Source organism: Ornithorhynchus anatinus, chromosome 3 (assembly GCF_004115215.2).
Source record: "Ornithorhynchus anatinus isolate Pmale09 chromosome 3, mOrnAna1.pri.v4, whole genome shotgun sequence".
Taxonomy (NCBI): Eukaryota; Metazoa; Chordata; class Mammalia; order Monotremata; family Ornithorhynchidae; genus Ornithorhynchus; species Ornithorhynchus anatinus.
Window position 1 is genome coordinate 62,202,985 of NC_041730.1, and position 15,131 is coordinate 62,218,115.

The window sequence follows — 15,131 nt, forward strand, 5'->3', positions numbered from 1 at the left end:
TCTCTGGGGTAGACACAAGCCAATCGGGTTGGACAAAGTCTCTTTCCCTTTCGGAGTTCACGGTCTCAATCCCCATTTTACAGGCGAGGTAACCGAGGCCCGGAGAAATGAAGTGACTTGCCCGAGGTCACACAGCATACAGTGGTGGAGCTGGTATTAAAACCCTTGACCTTCTGGACCCCCAGGCCCACGCTCCAACCATGAGGCCATGCTGCTTCATCTCTCCTCTGTTTCCCTTCTGCCCTCAAAGATGTGAATGCGGAAACTCCCCCAGGTACATTGATGAGCCCCCGGCAGCCTCCTCCGCAAAAGGAGAACAGCGGTGCTCGTTATGAATGTGGCTGGTTAGGGCCTTGTGATCGGGCCTTGGGCTCAGCCCATGGACTCAGCCCTGGCACTTTTGGGTTTAGCCAGTCCAGACCCCAGCGTCTGAGAGTTTGCCATTTCACTGATGGAAGTAAAACTTCAAAATTCCTTACCCGCCTTTTTCCATTCTCTAAATCATTTCCTTCCTATCAAAGCAGCATCACGACTCTCAGCGCTCCACCTCCTTTACAAACCACTCGAAATGAAAGAAAAACTCTCCATTTTGAACCTATTGCTGACTCTCGATTAACCCTTAGAGTTCTGTAATGGTGAGGGCGGTGGGGAGGAGTTGCAGAGGGCTTATTTTAATTTCCAAAGAACAAAGAATGGTTATGGAGCGTACTCCCTCTAGACTGCAAGATCCTTGAGGAAAAGGATCGTATTTTTTGACTCCGTTATACTCTCCCAAGCACTGAGACACAGTGGACACAGTAAGCATTCAGTAAATACCACTGACTGATTGCCTGATTGATTCTTAGCATGTTGGAAAATATGGGGAGATTCTTGCAAGAGAGTGGGGAATGAGAAGCAGCATGGCCTAAGAGAAAGAGCATGGGCCCGGGAGTCACAGGACCTGGGTTCTAATCCCATCACCACCATCTGCCTGCTGTGTGACCTTGGCGTGGCTCAGTGGAAAGAGCACGGGCTTTGGAGTCAGAGATCATGGGTTCGAATCCCGGCTCTGCCACTTGTCAGCTGGGTGAATGTGGGCAAGTCACTTAACTTCTCTGTGCCTCAGTTACCTCAGCTGTAAAATGGGGATTAAGACTGTGAGCCCCACGTGGGACAACCTGATTCCCTTGTGTCTACCCCAGCGCTTAGAACAGTGCTCTGCACATAGTAAGCACTTAACAAATACTAACATTATTATTTCACTTCTCTATACCTCAGTTTCCTCATCTGTGAAATGGTATTTCAATACCTGCTCTCCCTCTTACTTTGATTGTGAGCGCAATGAGGGCCAGGGACTGTGTCCAATCTGATTATCTAGTATCTACCTCAGAGTTTAGAACAGTGTTTAGCACATAGTATGCACTTAGAAAATGCCATAAACTCTAATGAGGGAACAGGGGAGATGGGAAGAAAGCCCCAAAAAAGTATTGCTCTATGGCTGGAGTTTATATTCTGTCATGTTTTTCTTACGTCTTGGAGGTTGCTTTTATGTTTTATTGGTTTTTGCAGAAATTTACTATTTTGTAGATGATATAAAATATTTGAAATACTCAGTGAGCCAACACTAGCAGGTTGCTCTTTTAAATGCACCTGTTATGATTGAAGGTGTATAAATTGTCATCTATATATAATTTATTCAAGTCATGGCCCATTTCAAATGGCCATAACTCCTTAAGCCCTGACATTTCTTTCTTTTCATATTAAGCACTGCAGATCAGATTGGTGAAAACTTGGTGAGGGTAGGGTTCATATTTTGGATGCATTTTCCACCACCATTTCTCTGCTGACTAGGGCTATTTCCGAGAAGAAAATTGAACAATCTGGAATCAGACCCAAACTGGACCCTCTTCTGAAAATGGGAATTGGTAGTAATAATAATAATGATAGTGGTATTCACTGAGTGTTTACTATGTGCCCGGCACTGTACTAAGTTCTGGGGTGAATAAAACTAAATCAGGTTGGACACAGTCCTTGTCCCACATGGGGCTCAAAGTCTCAATGCCCATTTTACAGATGAGGTAACTGAGACCCAGAGAAGTGAAGTGAAGTGATTTGCCCAAGGTCACACAGTAGACAAGTGGTGGAACTGGTATTAGAACCCATGACTTTCTGATTCCCAGGCCCAAGCTCTATCTCCGTGCCACACCTAGATTAAGACTGTGAGCCCCATGTGGTACAGGGACTTTGTCCAACCTGATTAGTTTATATCCACCCCAGCGCTTAGTACAGTGCCTGGCACTTAGTAAGTGCTTAAAAAATACCATTAAAAAGAAAAAAAATTACCAGTGGTCTCAGCACCTCCCACTAGAATGTCCCGTTGAATTTTACCATCATCTTCATCCAGAGCCAGCCAGCGGTTCACGGGGAAGTCATAATTCTTTTTATTCCCAATGTCCTCTATGGTGATCTGGGGGAAAGAAAGATTCTAGTTTGACTACCTGGAAAAATCTTCAATTCTGTGCAGATTGACCACTGTGACTCAATTCGGGGTGCAGGCAAGGGATTGTACGGGGAAATCCCAGATCTCAGAAATCCCACTACAAGTCCTGAACTGTCTAGGAATGTCTCCAACTCTGAGATCGAGGACATGTTTCTGGCGTGGATAGTTTCAGAAATCCTAACCTAGTCTAGGGTAGGACACATACACAAGCTAGTGTTATTTGATTAAGGGTTGAGAAACCTTACCTAAGGAAAAGTGAGAGGTATTGATTTAATTTATGCTAGAGAGGAGAAAACTGAGGTCTAACCAAATAGTCTTGAAGGGTTAAAAGTTAGTTGTTGTGGTTATTGTTTTTGCTATGGTTCTTCAACTTTGCTTTCTTATTTTATTCCCACTTTTTTCTGGGTATTTATCACAAGGTTGTTATTTCAACAACAAAAATGAGTAGAAACAGGAAGGTAAATAAAAAAACCAACTTTTCCGGGGGAAAACTGGACTTTTAGCCAGGCTGGGGTCGTAGCTGTTAGAAGTAAAGGAAGTTTCAAGTCCTGTTTCTCAATCAGAAAAGGAACCATGAGCCTTCTTTTTTATGATATTTGTTAGGCACTCACTATGTGTCAAGCACTGTTCCGGGGTAGATACAAGTCAATTAGTCGGAACCCGGTCCCTGTTGCACATAGCAGACACAGTCCAAGTAGGAGGGAGTACAGGCATTCAATCCTCATTTTACAAATGAGGCAACTGTAACGGTGAGAAGTTCAGTAACTTGCCCAAAGTCACAGAGCAGGCAAGTGGCAGAGCCATAGAAGCGGTGAGAAGGCGGTGAGATTTAGGTAATAGGGAGTAGGCTGGCATTAGAGGAGTGAAGTGTGCCACCTGGGTTGTAGTAGCAAGGTGAAGTAGGAGAGGGCAAGTTGATTAAGTGCTTTAAAGCCAGGGCTAAGGAGTTTCTGTTTTGATGTGGAGGTGGATAGACAACCACTGGCGGTTCTTGAGAAAGGGGGAAAAATGAACTGAAAGTTTTTGTAGAAAAATGATGCAGGCAGCAGAGTGATGTATGGATTGGAATGGGGAGAGATATGGACTGGAGTGGGGAGAAATAGAAAGCAGGGAGATCAGCAAAAGGGTGGCTTCTCTGGAGTGAAGGGGATTGAAGTCAGAACAAAGTGGGTCAAGGAGAGAATTGGAGAGGAACTTGAGACAGTGGGTGTAGACAACTAGCTGAAGGAGTTTGGAGAGGAATCGTAAGAAGGAGACGGGGCAATAACCGGATGGAGCTGTGGGGTCAAGGGAGGGTTTCTTTTAATAGTAATAACAATTAATGTATTTTTTAAGCACTATGGGTTGAGCACTGTTCTAAGTGCTGGGGTAGATACAGGGTGATCAGATTGTCCCACGTGAGGCTCACATTTTTTAATCCCCATTTTTACATAGGAGGTAACTGAGGCACAGAGAAGTTAAGTGACTTGCCCAAGGTCACACAGCAGACAAGTGGCAGAGCGGGGATTAGAACCCATGACCTCTGACTCCCAAACTCGTGCTCTTTCCACTAAGCCACAAGGTAAGGGAGACATGGGAAGAAGGGAGGGGGCGAGTGCTTTGGTAAGGTGCGAAGGAATGGGGTCAGATGTGGAGGTTAAACTTAACGGTCCTATGTTTAAGCAATATATTTTGTGTAAAATTCAGTTTTGCGATTTAAAAAAGAAAGGATAGAAATTCCAGGGGAGTTTCCAAATCATTTTATAATGGGCTAGATTCCTTTTGTGGGGGACAATCTAGTCTCCTTTGACTGTGAGCCTCAGGTGGGACAGGGACAAGAAGCTGCCTGGTCTAGTGCAAAGAGCACGGGCCTGAGAGTCAGAGGAGGACCTTGGTTCTAATCCTGGCTCTGCCACTTGCCTGCTGCATATCCTTGGGCAAGTTATGTAACTTCTCTGTGCCTCAGTTACCTCATCTGTAAAATGGGAATTAGTACCGTGAGCCCCGTGTAGGACGTGAATTATGTCTATCCTGATTAGCTTGTATCTACCCCAGTGCTTAGTACAGTGCCTGGCACATAGTAAACACTTAAATATCATAAAAAAGGGACTATATCCAATCTGATTCTTCTTTACTTGAGCCAGTTTAGTACAGTGTTTAGCACCAAAGTGTTTGACAAATTCCACAATTAGTAGTAAGTGGTAGTATTATAGCACTTTCTAGGCCATTATCATCACTGATGTTTTTTTCTTATGGCATTGGTTAAGAGGTTTACTATGTTCCAGACTCTGTACTAAGCACTGGGGTAGACCCAAACTAATCAGATTGGACACAGGCCACATCCCACATAGGGCTCACAGGTTTACTCCCCATTTTACAGATGAGGTATCTGAGGCATAGAGAAGTTAAGTGACTTGCACAAGGTCACACAGCAGATGAGTGACAGAGCTGGGATTAGAAACCAGGTCCTTCTGACTTCCAGGCCCACCACACTGCTCCTCTAATGCTGAATGATACCTATTTGGAGTCTGATAACTACAGTAATAATAATAATGTTGGTATTTGTTAAGCGCTTACTATGCGCCGAGCACTGTTCTAAGCGCTGGGGTAGACACAGGGGAATCAGGTTGTCCCACGTGGGGCTCACAGTCTCAATCCCCATTTTACAGCTGAGGTAACTGAGGCACCGAGAAGTTAAGTGACTTGCCCACAGTCACACAGCTGACGAGTGGCCGAGCCGGGATTTGAACCCATGACCTCTGACTCCAAAGCCCGTGCTCTTTCCACTGAGTCACGCTGCTTCTCTGTAGCTTCTTGGGTTTTTTTAATGTTATTTCTTATGAACTTAGTATGAGTCAAACACATCTAAACACTAGGATAGGTACAGGTCAGTTAGGTCGGACACAGTCCCTGTCCCACATGGAGCTCACAGACTTAGTAGGAGGGAGAAGAGATAGTTAAGACCATTAGAGGAAACCTAAGCACAGAGAAGTGAAGTCACATACCCAAGGTCACAGAGAAAGCAATTGGCAGAGCTTGGATTAGAACCCAGGTCCTCGGACCCCTGGGCCTGTGCTTTTTCCACCAGGCCATGCTACTTCTGATGTAACTATTTGCAATTGGAAATGGGGAATTAGCCGCTGAATGTTAAGAGTCGATCAGAAACAGTTCAAACGGTATTGACTGGGTGCAGAGTACTGATCGAGAGACTTAAGAGACATGAAGAGGAAGTGAAAATCTTCATCCTCTGTTCTCAAGGAGCTTGCCGACTAACGGACATCTGTGGCGGAACACCTTCGGTCTGTGGGACGCTCTTCTAAAGGGACTTGCTCATTGGAGATGGAAGAATTACCCTTCGGCAACAGTTGGGAGGTACTGATTGTTAGAGGAACCATGGAGGGGGAGCAGAGGTGATGATCACCACAGGTTAGGTGTCCAGAGAAGGTGACATTTTAAAAATAAAGACAATGGAGGAAATATGGAATGGAGGGTGGCAGGGTAGAGAACAGCTAAAACGCAGCCCCACCTCAAGCTCAGAAATGTCAAAAGTTCACTTCCGTCAGCCGTGAGACCCGCCTGAAGGAGAGGGACAGGCAGGTTTAAAGGCTGGAAAGAGAGAGGAGTCTTCCCTCCATGAATATAGAACAACAAAATCCCTGAAACCTAGGAAGTCAACAGACTTACACAAATGGGAGTCAGAGGAAGCATAAAGCAAACCATTATATTGGCTTACAGGTTTATCTCTATGGGCTTTCTGAAACCAGCACAAAAGATTCATTTGGGTTAAAAGCCCCAGGGAACCGGAAAGGGAGTGATAATGCTCAGTTAACTTGCTGAGGACGTGAACCCTTTACTCCGCAGCCATCAAATCGGGAAATTTGGTCAGTTTAACAACCTCTATTTACTGGTGCCGGGAGAGCAGAGACGCTTCCCATAAAACAAAGGCAGATGAGGAAAGGAAACTAGCGGGAATCTATCAGCAATACAATTCGGTCCCTTTAGAATCCTCCTACTTTTCCACAGATAGGGGGTTAGCCTTCTTCTGAACTACTTTGAGACTCTCAGAAAGAACCAGAGACTGAGTCGCTCTCCCTCATATGTCTTTTCCTTCAGGCCAGGGATCCGCTCCCCGAGGCCCAGGAACAGGGGTGAGGCAGGTGGGTGCGGCCATGAAGGAAGAAGTGTGGGTTCACCTGGCCTGGTTGGAATTGTTTCAGGGAGACATTTTGGGTTTTTTTATTCATTCATTCAATCAATCGTATTTATTGAACATTTACTGTGTGCAGAGCACTGTACTAAGCGCTTGGAAAGTACAATACAGCAATAAAGAGAGACAATCCCTGCCCACAGTGAGCTCACAATCTAGAGCATGGCGTCCAAACACCTGGATCAGGGACTTCTCATAAGTGCAGAGTTGGGGCAGTTTCTCATGGCACGTGAACCAAGGAGAGGACTCTGCTCCTGGGCACGCCAGCCTGTGCCCGAGGCCGCGGTGAGGCCGGGGCTGCAGTGTGGCCTGGGTGGTCGGTGACCGCCAGCATTCCTCTAAACTGTAAGTCCGTTAAGGGCGGGGAATATATTCATTCAATAGTATTTATTGAGCGCTTACTATGTGCGGAGCACTGTACTAAGTGCTTGAATATATCTGTTAGATTGTGCTCTCCTAGTGCTTAGTACAGTGCTTGGCACACAGTAAGTGCTCAATAAACACGTCTGACTGTCTGACAGCAGTGTGGTCTGCTTCTGCGGTGAACTGGCGAGGCTCCAGGTGTGACGCAGAGGGCCGGCTCTCCCGGACTTCATCCAGAGTAACCCTCACTCCTTCATCTCCAGCTCTTTTGGTCCGAGAGACCATGGCTCTTCCCTCCTTCATACCGGGCTGCAGGGAGCACTCAGGTCTCACCACCGCCCGCCCTCTAGCCCCCATCGCCCTCTGCCACCTTGGGTTGAAATGGCTTCCTCAGAACAACACCTGGTCTCATCCAACAGCCGGCACTCAAAGTAGCTCTTGCTTCATTCTGACTCTTCTCCAAACCCAGATGTGGCTTTGGAGCTGGGGAGAGGGGGACCAGGCATAAAGTTCCCTTGTCCCCCAAACTGGGGCCTCCGACTGAGAGGCGTGGGGGAGGTGTGCACTGAACATCTCACCACGTATGGAGAAGCAGCATGGTCTAGTGAATAAAACACAGGCCTGGAAGTCAGACGACATGTGTTCTAATCCCAGCTCTGCCACATATCGGCTGTGTGACCTCGGCCAAGTCACTTAACTTCTTTGGGTCTCAGTTACCTCATCTATAAAATGTGGATTAAGACTGTGAGTCCCACGTGAGACTGGGACTGTGTCCAACCTTTTTAGCTTGTATCTACCCCAGTGCTGAACAGTGCTTGGCATATAGTAAGCACTTAACAAATACCACAATTATTATTACTATTATTATTATTACAGTACTCCTCTGGGGCTCATTGTTGATGGACCAACTGAACTGGGAGCCACGGTTCCATCTGACCCAACACTTCCACAAGCAGCCTGGGCAGGCCACCCACCACCTTCTTCCAGGAGGACTAAGAATCCGGACTCCCCCGCCCCCCCCCCCCCCCCCCCCCCGCCGGGCTTCCACCTCTGGGGCTCCAGAGCAAGATCCCTCCTGCTGCTCCTGCACCGTTTGGATTTGGAGATCCTTGTCCCGTCTTGCCTGAGGTGAGAGTCCTCACCCCTTCATGAAGGAGAATTTCTACCCAGCCCGGAAGCTTTAGTAGGTTCAGCAGCGATTTGGAGCAGGGAGGGAAGGAAGGAGCCTGTTAGTCAGCTTCATAGCTCAGTGACATCCTCACATTGCTCCATATGCAAGGGACGTAATTATGGCATATAGAGGGTCCCAGAAAACCAAGTAACCCTGAATTCCCCAGGGGGGTAAGGCTCAATTGGGTTCAACCACTGCTGAACAGTCATTTTATGTGGGTGGGGATGAAGCATTTTTAACCATTAGATTTACAATGAAGTAACAGTAATGAGCATTTAAATCATGTAATTCACTCTTCGAGCCCTGGTTGCTCAAAATTTTCATTTTTTTAGCACCTGAACAAAAAGGTTGCCAACCCATGCTCCAGCCCTTCAGCCTTCTCTTCTCCTTTCCCAAACGCTCTCCTTAATCCAATTCAGATAAACCACAAAAATCAAACAAAGCTAGCAAACTTAGGCCGCCAACCCTCCTACTCCTTGATTAATGTTGACTTCTTCTGTACAATCTTTCATTTAGGCTGTAAATCCCCAAAAGGTTGAGACAGAGTCCTTAACTTTTAACTTCTCTCTCATAGCTACTGACCAGGGCTTGATCAATAACACTCTAATTCCAAAATGGTCACACCATCTTGCTTTGCTGGCCTCAGCTACCAGCTCTCCCTCAGTGGCTAATGCCAGATCGCTCTTTAGGAGAATGAGTGGCCAGTGGTGATGTAATCTGGAGAAGTCCCTTGCTCTCCTTTCTTTTCCTGGTGAGCTGATGAATGAGAGAGGGGTGGGGGTGGGCAGGGAAGTCTAGGGGTGTGTGACTCTCGTGAATTATTCAGGAACTAGGGGCTCAGAGTTCTCCCCATCACATTCCAGAAGGACACTAGGACAAGTGTAAGCTAAGCACTGTGGGGAGAGACCATCTTGAGGAATTTGAATTTATGCAGTGGATTGGTACCCAACTATTGTTTATCAGTAAAATACCAAATTCACTCTATATTTACCCTAGTGCAAAAAAGCTCCTTCCTGCCCAGTGGGGATTCCAGGCCTGATCAGGTTCTGACCTAGTCTGCTCCATGGGTTTTTGAATTCCCCCAAAACTGGCTTATTCAACAGCTAGTAGATCTGGCAGGAAGCCCTGCCGTGATGGATACCGGAAACAAGACCTGACTCTAAACCAACCAAAAACCGGGACAATCACCAACCTTAACAAGGTACCAGCCAGCAGAGCCACCCTTGTTGTTGTGGCCGATGTTAATCTTCATTAACTGCCCCAAATTTGGTGCATCAAGGGTGAACTTGTCTTCCGCCCCCTTTTCAAAGTTGTCTTTCTCATTTTCGAGGCGCCTCTCCCCTAAGCACACCCAAGAAAAACACAAAGTCAAAGACTGAGAGAACTGACCTGTGATTTAAAGGTCTTCTTTAAGCCTGCTTTAGATTAAGGATTAAGAGTTCACAGAGGAGTGCTGAGAGGGTCAGAGATGACTAGAACTGGCAAAAAAATCAAGGTTAAATTGCTTTCCTAAGGCCTGGTATATGGATTCTCTGACCACATTGATGGTTACTCTGCTGAAAGTGTGAGTCCAGGCAAGCTGGGAGGTGTCAAGTGTCCCAACAATCAAACTGGGCTAAATCAAGTGGGGTCAATTGGTAAAGACAACATATAGGTGAAATGGTGCCATGTTTTCTGTGGGCTGGGACAGGAGCACCTGCTTCAGGCTGATCCTCCTGAATATCAAACCTCGGTCCCACAGCAGGAAGAAGGTCTTGGTCTTATGCTACTTCCTTCAGTCCTGCTGATCACCTGTAATCAGGGAGAGGCAGAGATGGCTCTCATGAATACATCAAATCCCATGAATTCTATCAATCCCAAATATATTCCATGAGTACCCGAAATTGACTGCAAAAATATCACAGAACAATCAAACATAAGCAGTACCACACTGGATCAGAGCAAAGACTAGCAGACCTAGATTTCTACCTTGTCAAGAACTTACAGTGAAACAAGCACTGTACTAAATGTTGGAGTAGGTACAGTACAATCAGGTTGGACCCAGTCCCTGTCCCTCATGGGGTCACAGTCTAAGCAGGAGGGAGGACAGGTAATTTACCCTTATTTTGCAGATGAGGACATTGAGGCCCAGAGAAGTGAAGTGCCTTAACCAAGGTCACAGAGCAGGCAAATGGTAGACCTGGAATTAGCACACAGGTTTCCTGACTCCTGGGCTTTTGCTCCTTACACTAGATTATGGTGCTAGACGTGCAACCAAAGGTGACTGTCATTGCTATCCACTTTCACGGCTAATGAAGCAGCGTGGCTTAGTGGAAAGAGTAAGAGTTTGGGAGTCGGCCTTTGTGGTCTCGAATCCCGGCTCTGCCACTTGTCAGCTGTGTGACTTCGGGAAAGTCACTTCACTTCTCTGTGCCTCAGTTACCACATCATGTAAAATGGGGATTAAGACTATGAGCCCCAGGTAGGACCAGCTGATTACCTTGTATCTACCCCAGCACTTAGAATAGTGGTTGGCACTCTTCTAACGAATACTATTATTATTATTGTTAAGGTGGTATAATTGCACAGCCTTACTTTTTCCTTTAACTAGCCATAGACCTATTCAACTCTTTATCAGTTTTCTAACATCCCTAACCCTCAATACTATATGCTTCATTAAGCCTTCACACAAATACACACACTCCTACACATTAAGAGTCAGAGAGAAGGAAAGGGACAGAAACAGAAAGAGACAGAAAAATGTACAGACAAAGAAAGAGATAGGAAGAAAGAGACAATGGGAGAAAGAGGCAGAAAAGGAAGGAGATAAAAGATAGAGATGGAGAGGAAAGTGAGAAATTTCTAGATACTGGAAATTATTTACATTACTGTCTGTCTCCACTTCTAGACTGAAAACTCATATGGGCAGGAAACACGTCTAACTCTGTTTTATTGTACTTTCCCAAGTGCTTAGTACAGTGTTCTGCATGTAGTAAGTGCTCAATAAATACCACTGACATTGAAAGAGACAGGAAAGAAATAGAGAGAAAAAGAGAGAAAAAAACACAAAGAAAGATAACACAGAGATCTTTGGTATTGAAAGATGGGGCTCCAATAGTGAACTTTATCTACGGCTTGTTGTTGTGCTTATAAAACCTGATTGCCCCACACACAGCTCCTTCCACATGCAGAGGTCATCTTTACTCAATTTTTGCACTTTGCATTTGATTGCCTGAAGCTGTTTTCGATTTCCTCTCCTAGTCTCATGATCTCCCTGAAGCCCCTGCTTAAAAGGAATGCCTCTCTCAACAAAAAAATAAAGTGGAGGAGGGCATAGAGTTCCCGAGATGCTGAAAGAAGCAAAAAGAATTTCCATTCCACCCAGACAGTAGGTTAGCCATGAGGACCAGTGCTACATTTTGTAGAGTGCATGGAATGGCTCCTAAGATTAGTTCTCTTTGGAGGTTGGAGACTTGGTAGAAGGAACCACATGGCATAAGAGATACAATCTGTGAGCTTCAGTTCTATAGTTGTGGTTCAGGCAAGATGCTTCATTTTGACAGATTTACTTGATTGAAATCATGTGCTGATCTCTGTGTTCAGTTTTCTTTCCACTTTGGCACTAGATAGTTTTCAAACCGAGAGGAGTCATATCAGCCCTGTCTTTACTCCATTGCTGGAATATGCCTCCAGTGAGGTCAGGCAAGGCAGACACGGATGAGCAGAAGGGAAGGTAAAGCATTTTGCATTAAATCACCTGTATCTCCATGCTCTCCGAAGATATTAATGAAGACATCTGCATCTGTTCCACAGCCAGTGAGATCTCCAGTGTAGACTTTGACCACATATTTGTTAACTGAAAAAGAGGGAAAAAAAGAAGGTGAAGGGAGATATCCCGGCTCTGCCACTTGTCAGCTGTGTGACTGTGGGCATCTCTGTGCCTCAGTTACCTCATCTGTAAAATGGGGATTAACTGTGAGCCTTACGTGGGACAACCTGATTATCCTGTATCTACCCCAGCGTTTAGAACAGTGCTCTGCACATAGTAAGCGCTTAACAAATATCAACATTATTATTATTATCATTATTATCATTATAGGGAGAAGATATGGACAAAGAGTTGGATAAGAGAGAATCTATTAGTAGCATAAAGCCATATGAAGTACAGACCCCAACTTAGTACAGTGCTCTGCACACGGTAATCACTCAATAACTATCATCGACAGTGTTCATCGGTAAGCACTCCATAACTACCACTGACTGATTGATCATCATCATTATCATCATCAGTGGTATTTATTGAGAGCTTACTATGTGCAGAGCACTGTACTAAGTGCTTGGAAGAGTACAATACAGCAGAGTCGGCAGACAAGTTCCCTGCCCACCACGAGCTTTCGGTCTAGAGGGGAGTCTCCTGCTATCTGAATGATCCTTCTCCTTTACCTTCTACATCGCCACCACCACCAGACACCCCAATATCTCTTGGGCTCTGGGTAAATGACACCTCAAGAACAAAACATCCCCAGTCCAACTGGAATGTCTCCACATTAGAACCGGTGGCCAGGGGCCCTGGAATGCCTAGGCATCTGTTTCGGGGACCAGTGCTCAGATCGATCCATCGGCAAGGAAAACGCAACAGATGGAACCCACTCACAGTATCTTTCCCCACTAATAATAATGCTGGTATTTGTTAAGCTCTTACGATGTGCAGAGCACTGTTCTAAGCGCTGAGGTAGATACAGGGTCATCAAGTTGTCCCACGTGAGGCTCACGTTTAATCCCCATTTTACAGATGAGGGAACTTAGGCCCAGAGAAGTTAAGTGACTTGCCCACAGTCACACAGCTGACAAGTGGCGGAGCTGGGATTCGAACCCATGACCTCTGACTCCCAAGCTCGGGCTCTTTCCACTGAGGAACCCGCATACCCTAACCCTTTTAGACTCTCCACTCTCTACCCTGAGTGTGCAGGCTGAGTAGGGTCTCATAAGGAAATCTTTTACAGTGGCCCCAGCCAACCACAGACTACCAAATTCTTTACTCATTTCACAAGACGCATATTGCAGAGTCCCAACTGATTTGCCATTCAAGGCAATCTCAATCTCTACAACCTCACTTCACTACTCTCCTACTACAACCCAGCCAACACACTCGCTCCTCTAATGCTAACCTTCTCACTGTACCTCCATCTCGTCTATCTCACCGCCGACCTCTCTCACCCACATCCTGCCTCTGGCCTGGAACGCCCTCCCTCTTCACAATGACTTTCCCCTTTCAAAGACTTATTGAAGAGACATCTCCTCCAAGAGGCCTTCCCTGACTAAGCCCTCTTTTCCTTTTCTTTAACTGCCTTCTGCTTCACCTTGACTTGCTCCCTTTATTCATCCCCTCCTTCCAGCCCCACAGCACTTACATATCTGTAATTTATTTACTTATGTTAATATCTGTCACCTCCTTTGGACTTGAAGCTCATTCTGGGCAGGGAATCTGTCTTTTATACTGTACTCTCCCAAGATCTTAGTACAGTGCTCTGCATACAGTAAGCGCTCAATAAATACAACTGACTGATCGAAGTCAGTGCTAGGGTACAAATTAGACAGTGTCTAATACAGTGAGCAGTGGTGTACCATTAATATTGAAGGACACAGATGTGACATATTCTGGGATTGGAGATCCAACACTATACTACATATACCCTATACGATACTTCCTTACCTTCCCCCTTTCTGAACTAATGATCTCCCAACCGGCAAATTAACAGAGACTAATAAAAATGGAAAAATAGCATCTTCCCACCACCTGAAACTGACTGATGCTGTCAAGTGAGAGTTTCTATGCCCACCGCACTGAATGCTGATGTAATGAAGCTCTGATATCACACATGTGGCACTGAAGGACAAGAAAAGGCACTTGAAGCTCTGACAAACTGAATCATTCAAATTGCCAGAGACCAGACGTTTCATCTCCATTTTGCTAGAGTTCTTCCTTTTTCAATGCCAGCTGGCTTGAGCTCTTGAATTTCATTCACTTTTCCTAACTTACTTTTCCATCTAGGTCTCTCCTAGCAAGGACACCGAGGCGGAATTGGGGAATTCAGTAGCTATGTGATGAAAATCGGGAGTTTTGAGTTTGAATTTCAACCCCACCTCTTTGCTGCTTTTTAATCCTGGAGAACTCATTCAAATTCCTTAGCTTTAGCTTCAAAACCGTTCAAGTGCCTGTCCTACTCTATCTTTAGTCTCTGTTCTACCAGTCACTGGGATTTATTGAGTGTCTATCGAGTATTAACACTGAACTAAGTGGTTGGGAGTGTACAGCAGGAGCAAGACAAGTTTCCCGTCCTCAAAGAGCTTAGAGTTTAATGTGGAAGACCAGCAGATGAGAGTTATTTATAATGAATGGAAGGAGATAGAATATGTACTGGGAAAAAAGATAGTTGAATAAAACACTGAAAGGACTCTGCCTCTAGTCTTTCCCCTTTACGTGTTGATTCTTAACACTGCTGCCCAGATCATTTGTTTAAAATGGGATTCTGCACACATCTCTCCACTCCTAAAAATCTTTCAGTGGTTCGAGCAGACACTCCTGGAGAATGGCTTTGAGCCACTCAATCAGCTCTCTCCCCATGACTTATAAAATTCTTCATTTTTCCTCATAACCCACTCCTCCCCGGAGCTTTCTTACCTCAGTCAGCAATGCCGTCTTTCCCATTCCAGAAATGCACAGCTTCGCTGTCATCCTTGACTCTTCGCTATCATTTGACTCCCACATTCAGCCTACTGCTAAATGCTGCTGGTTTTTCCTACATGTCTCCCAGATCCTTTCCTTCCTCTGCACCCAAACCGCTAACATCCTGGCTGCAAGCTCTGACTCTTCTACTGCTAGACAACCTTCGCATGAAACAAAAACCCCTCACTCTTGGCTTCAGAGCTCTCGACAACCTTTGCATCAAACA

General features: G+C 45.5%; 1 protein-coding gene across 1 annotated transcript in view; it reads right to left on the bottom strand.

Annotated features, from left to right (window-relative positions):
* The window catches only part of LOXHD1 (lipoxygenase homology PLAT domains 1), a 247,851-nt gene that overhangs the window by 165,515 nt on the left and 67,205 nt on the right, over nt 1-15,131 (bottom strand). Inside the window, exons 5-7 of the mRNA XM_029059328.1 lie at nt 11,936-12,034; nt 9,392-9,540; nt 2,323-2,446 (exon numbers count right to left, since the gene is read on the bottom strand). Coding sequence (XP_028915161.1) covers nt 2,323-2,446; nt 9,392-9,540; nt 11,936-12,034 — 372 coding nt within the window. The remainder of the gene's footprint in view (nt 1-2,322; nt 2,447-9,391; nt 9,541-11,935; nt 12,035-15,131) is intronic.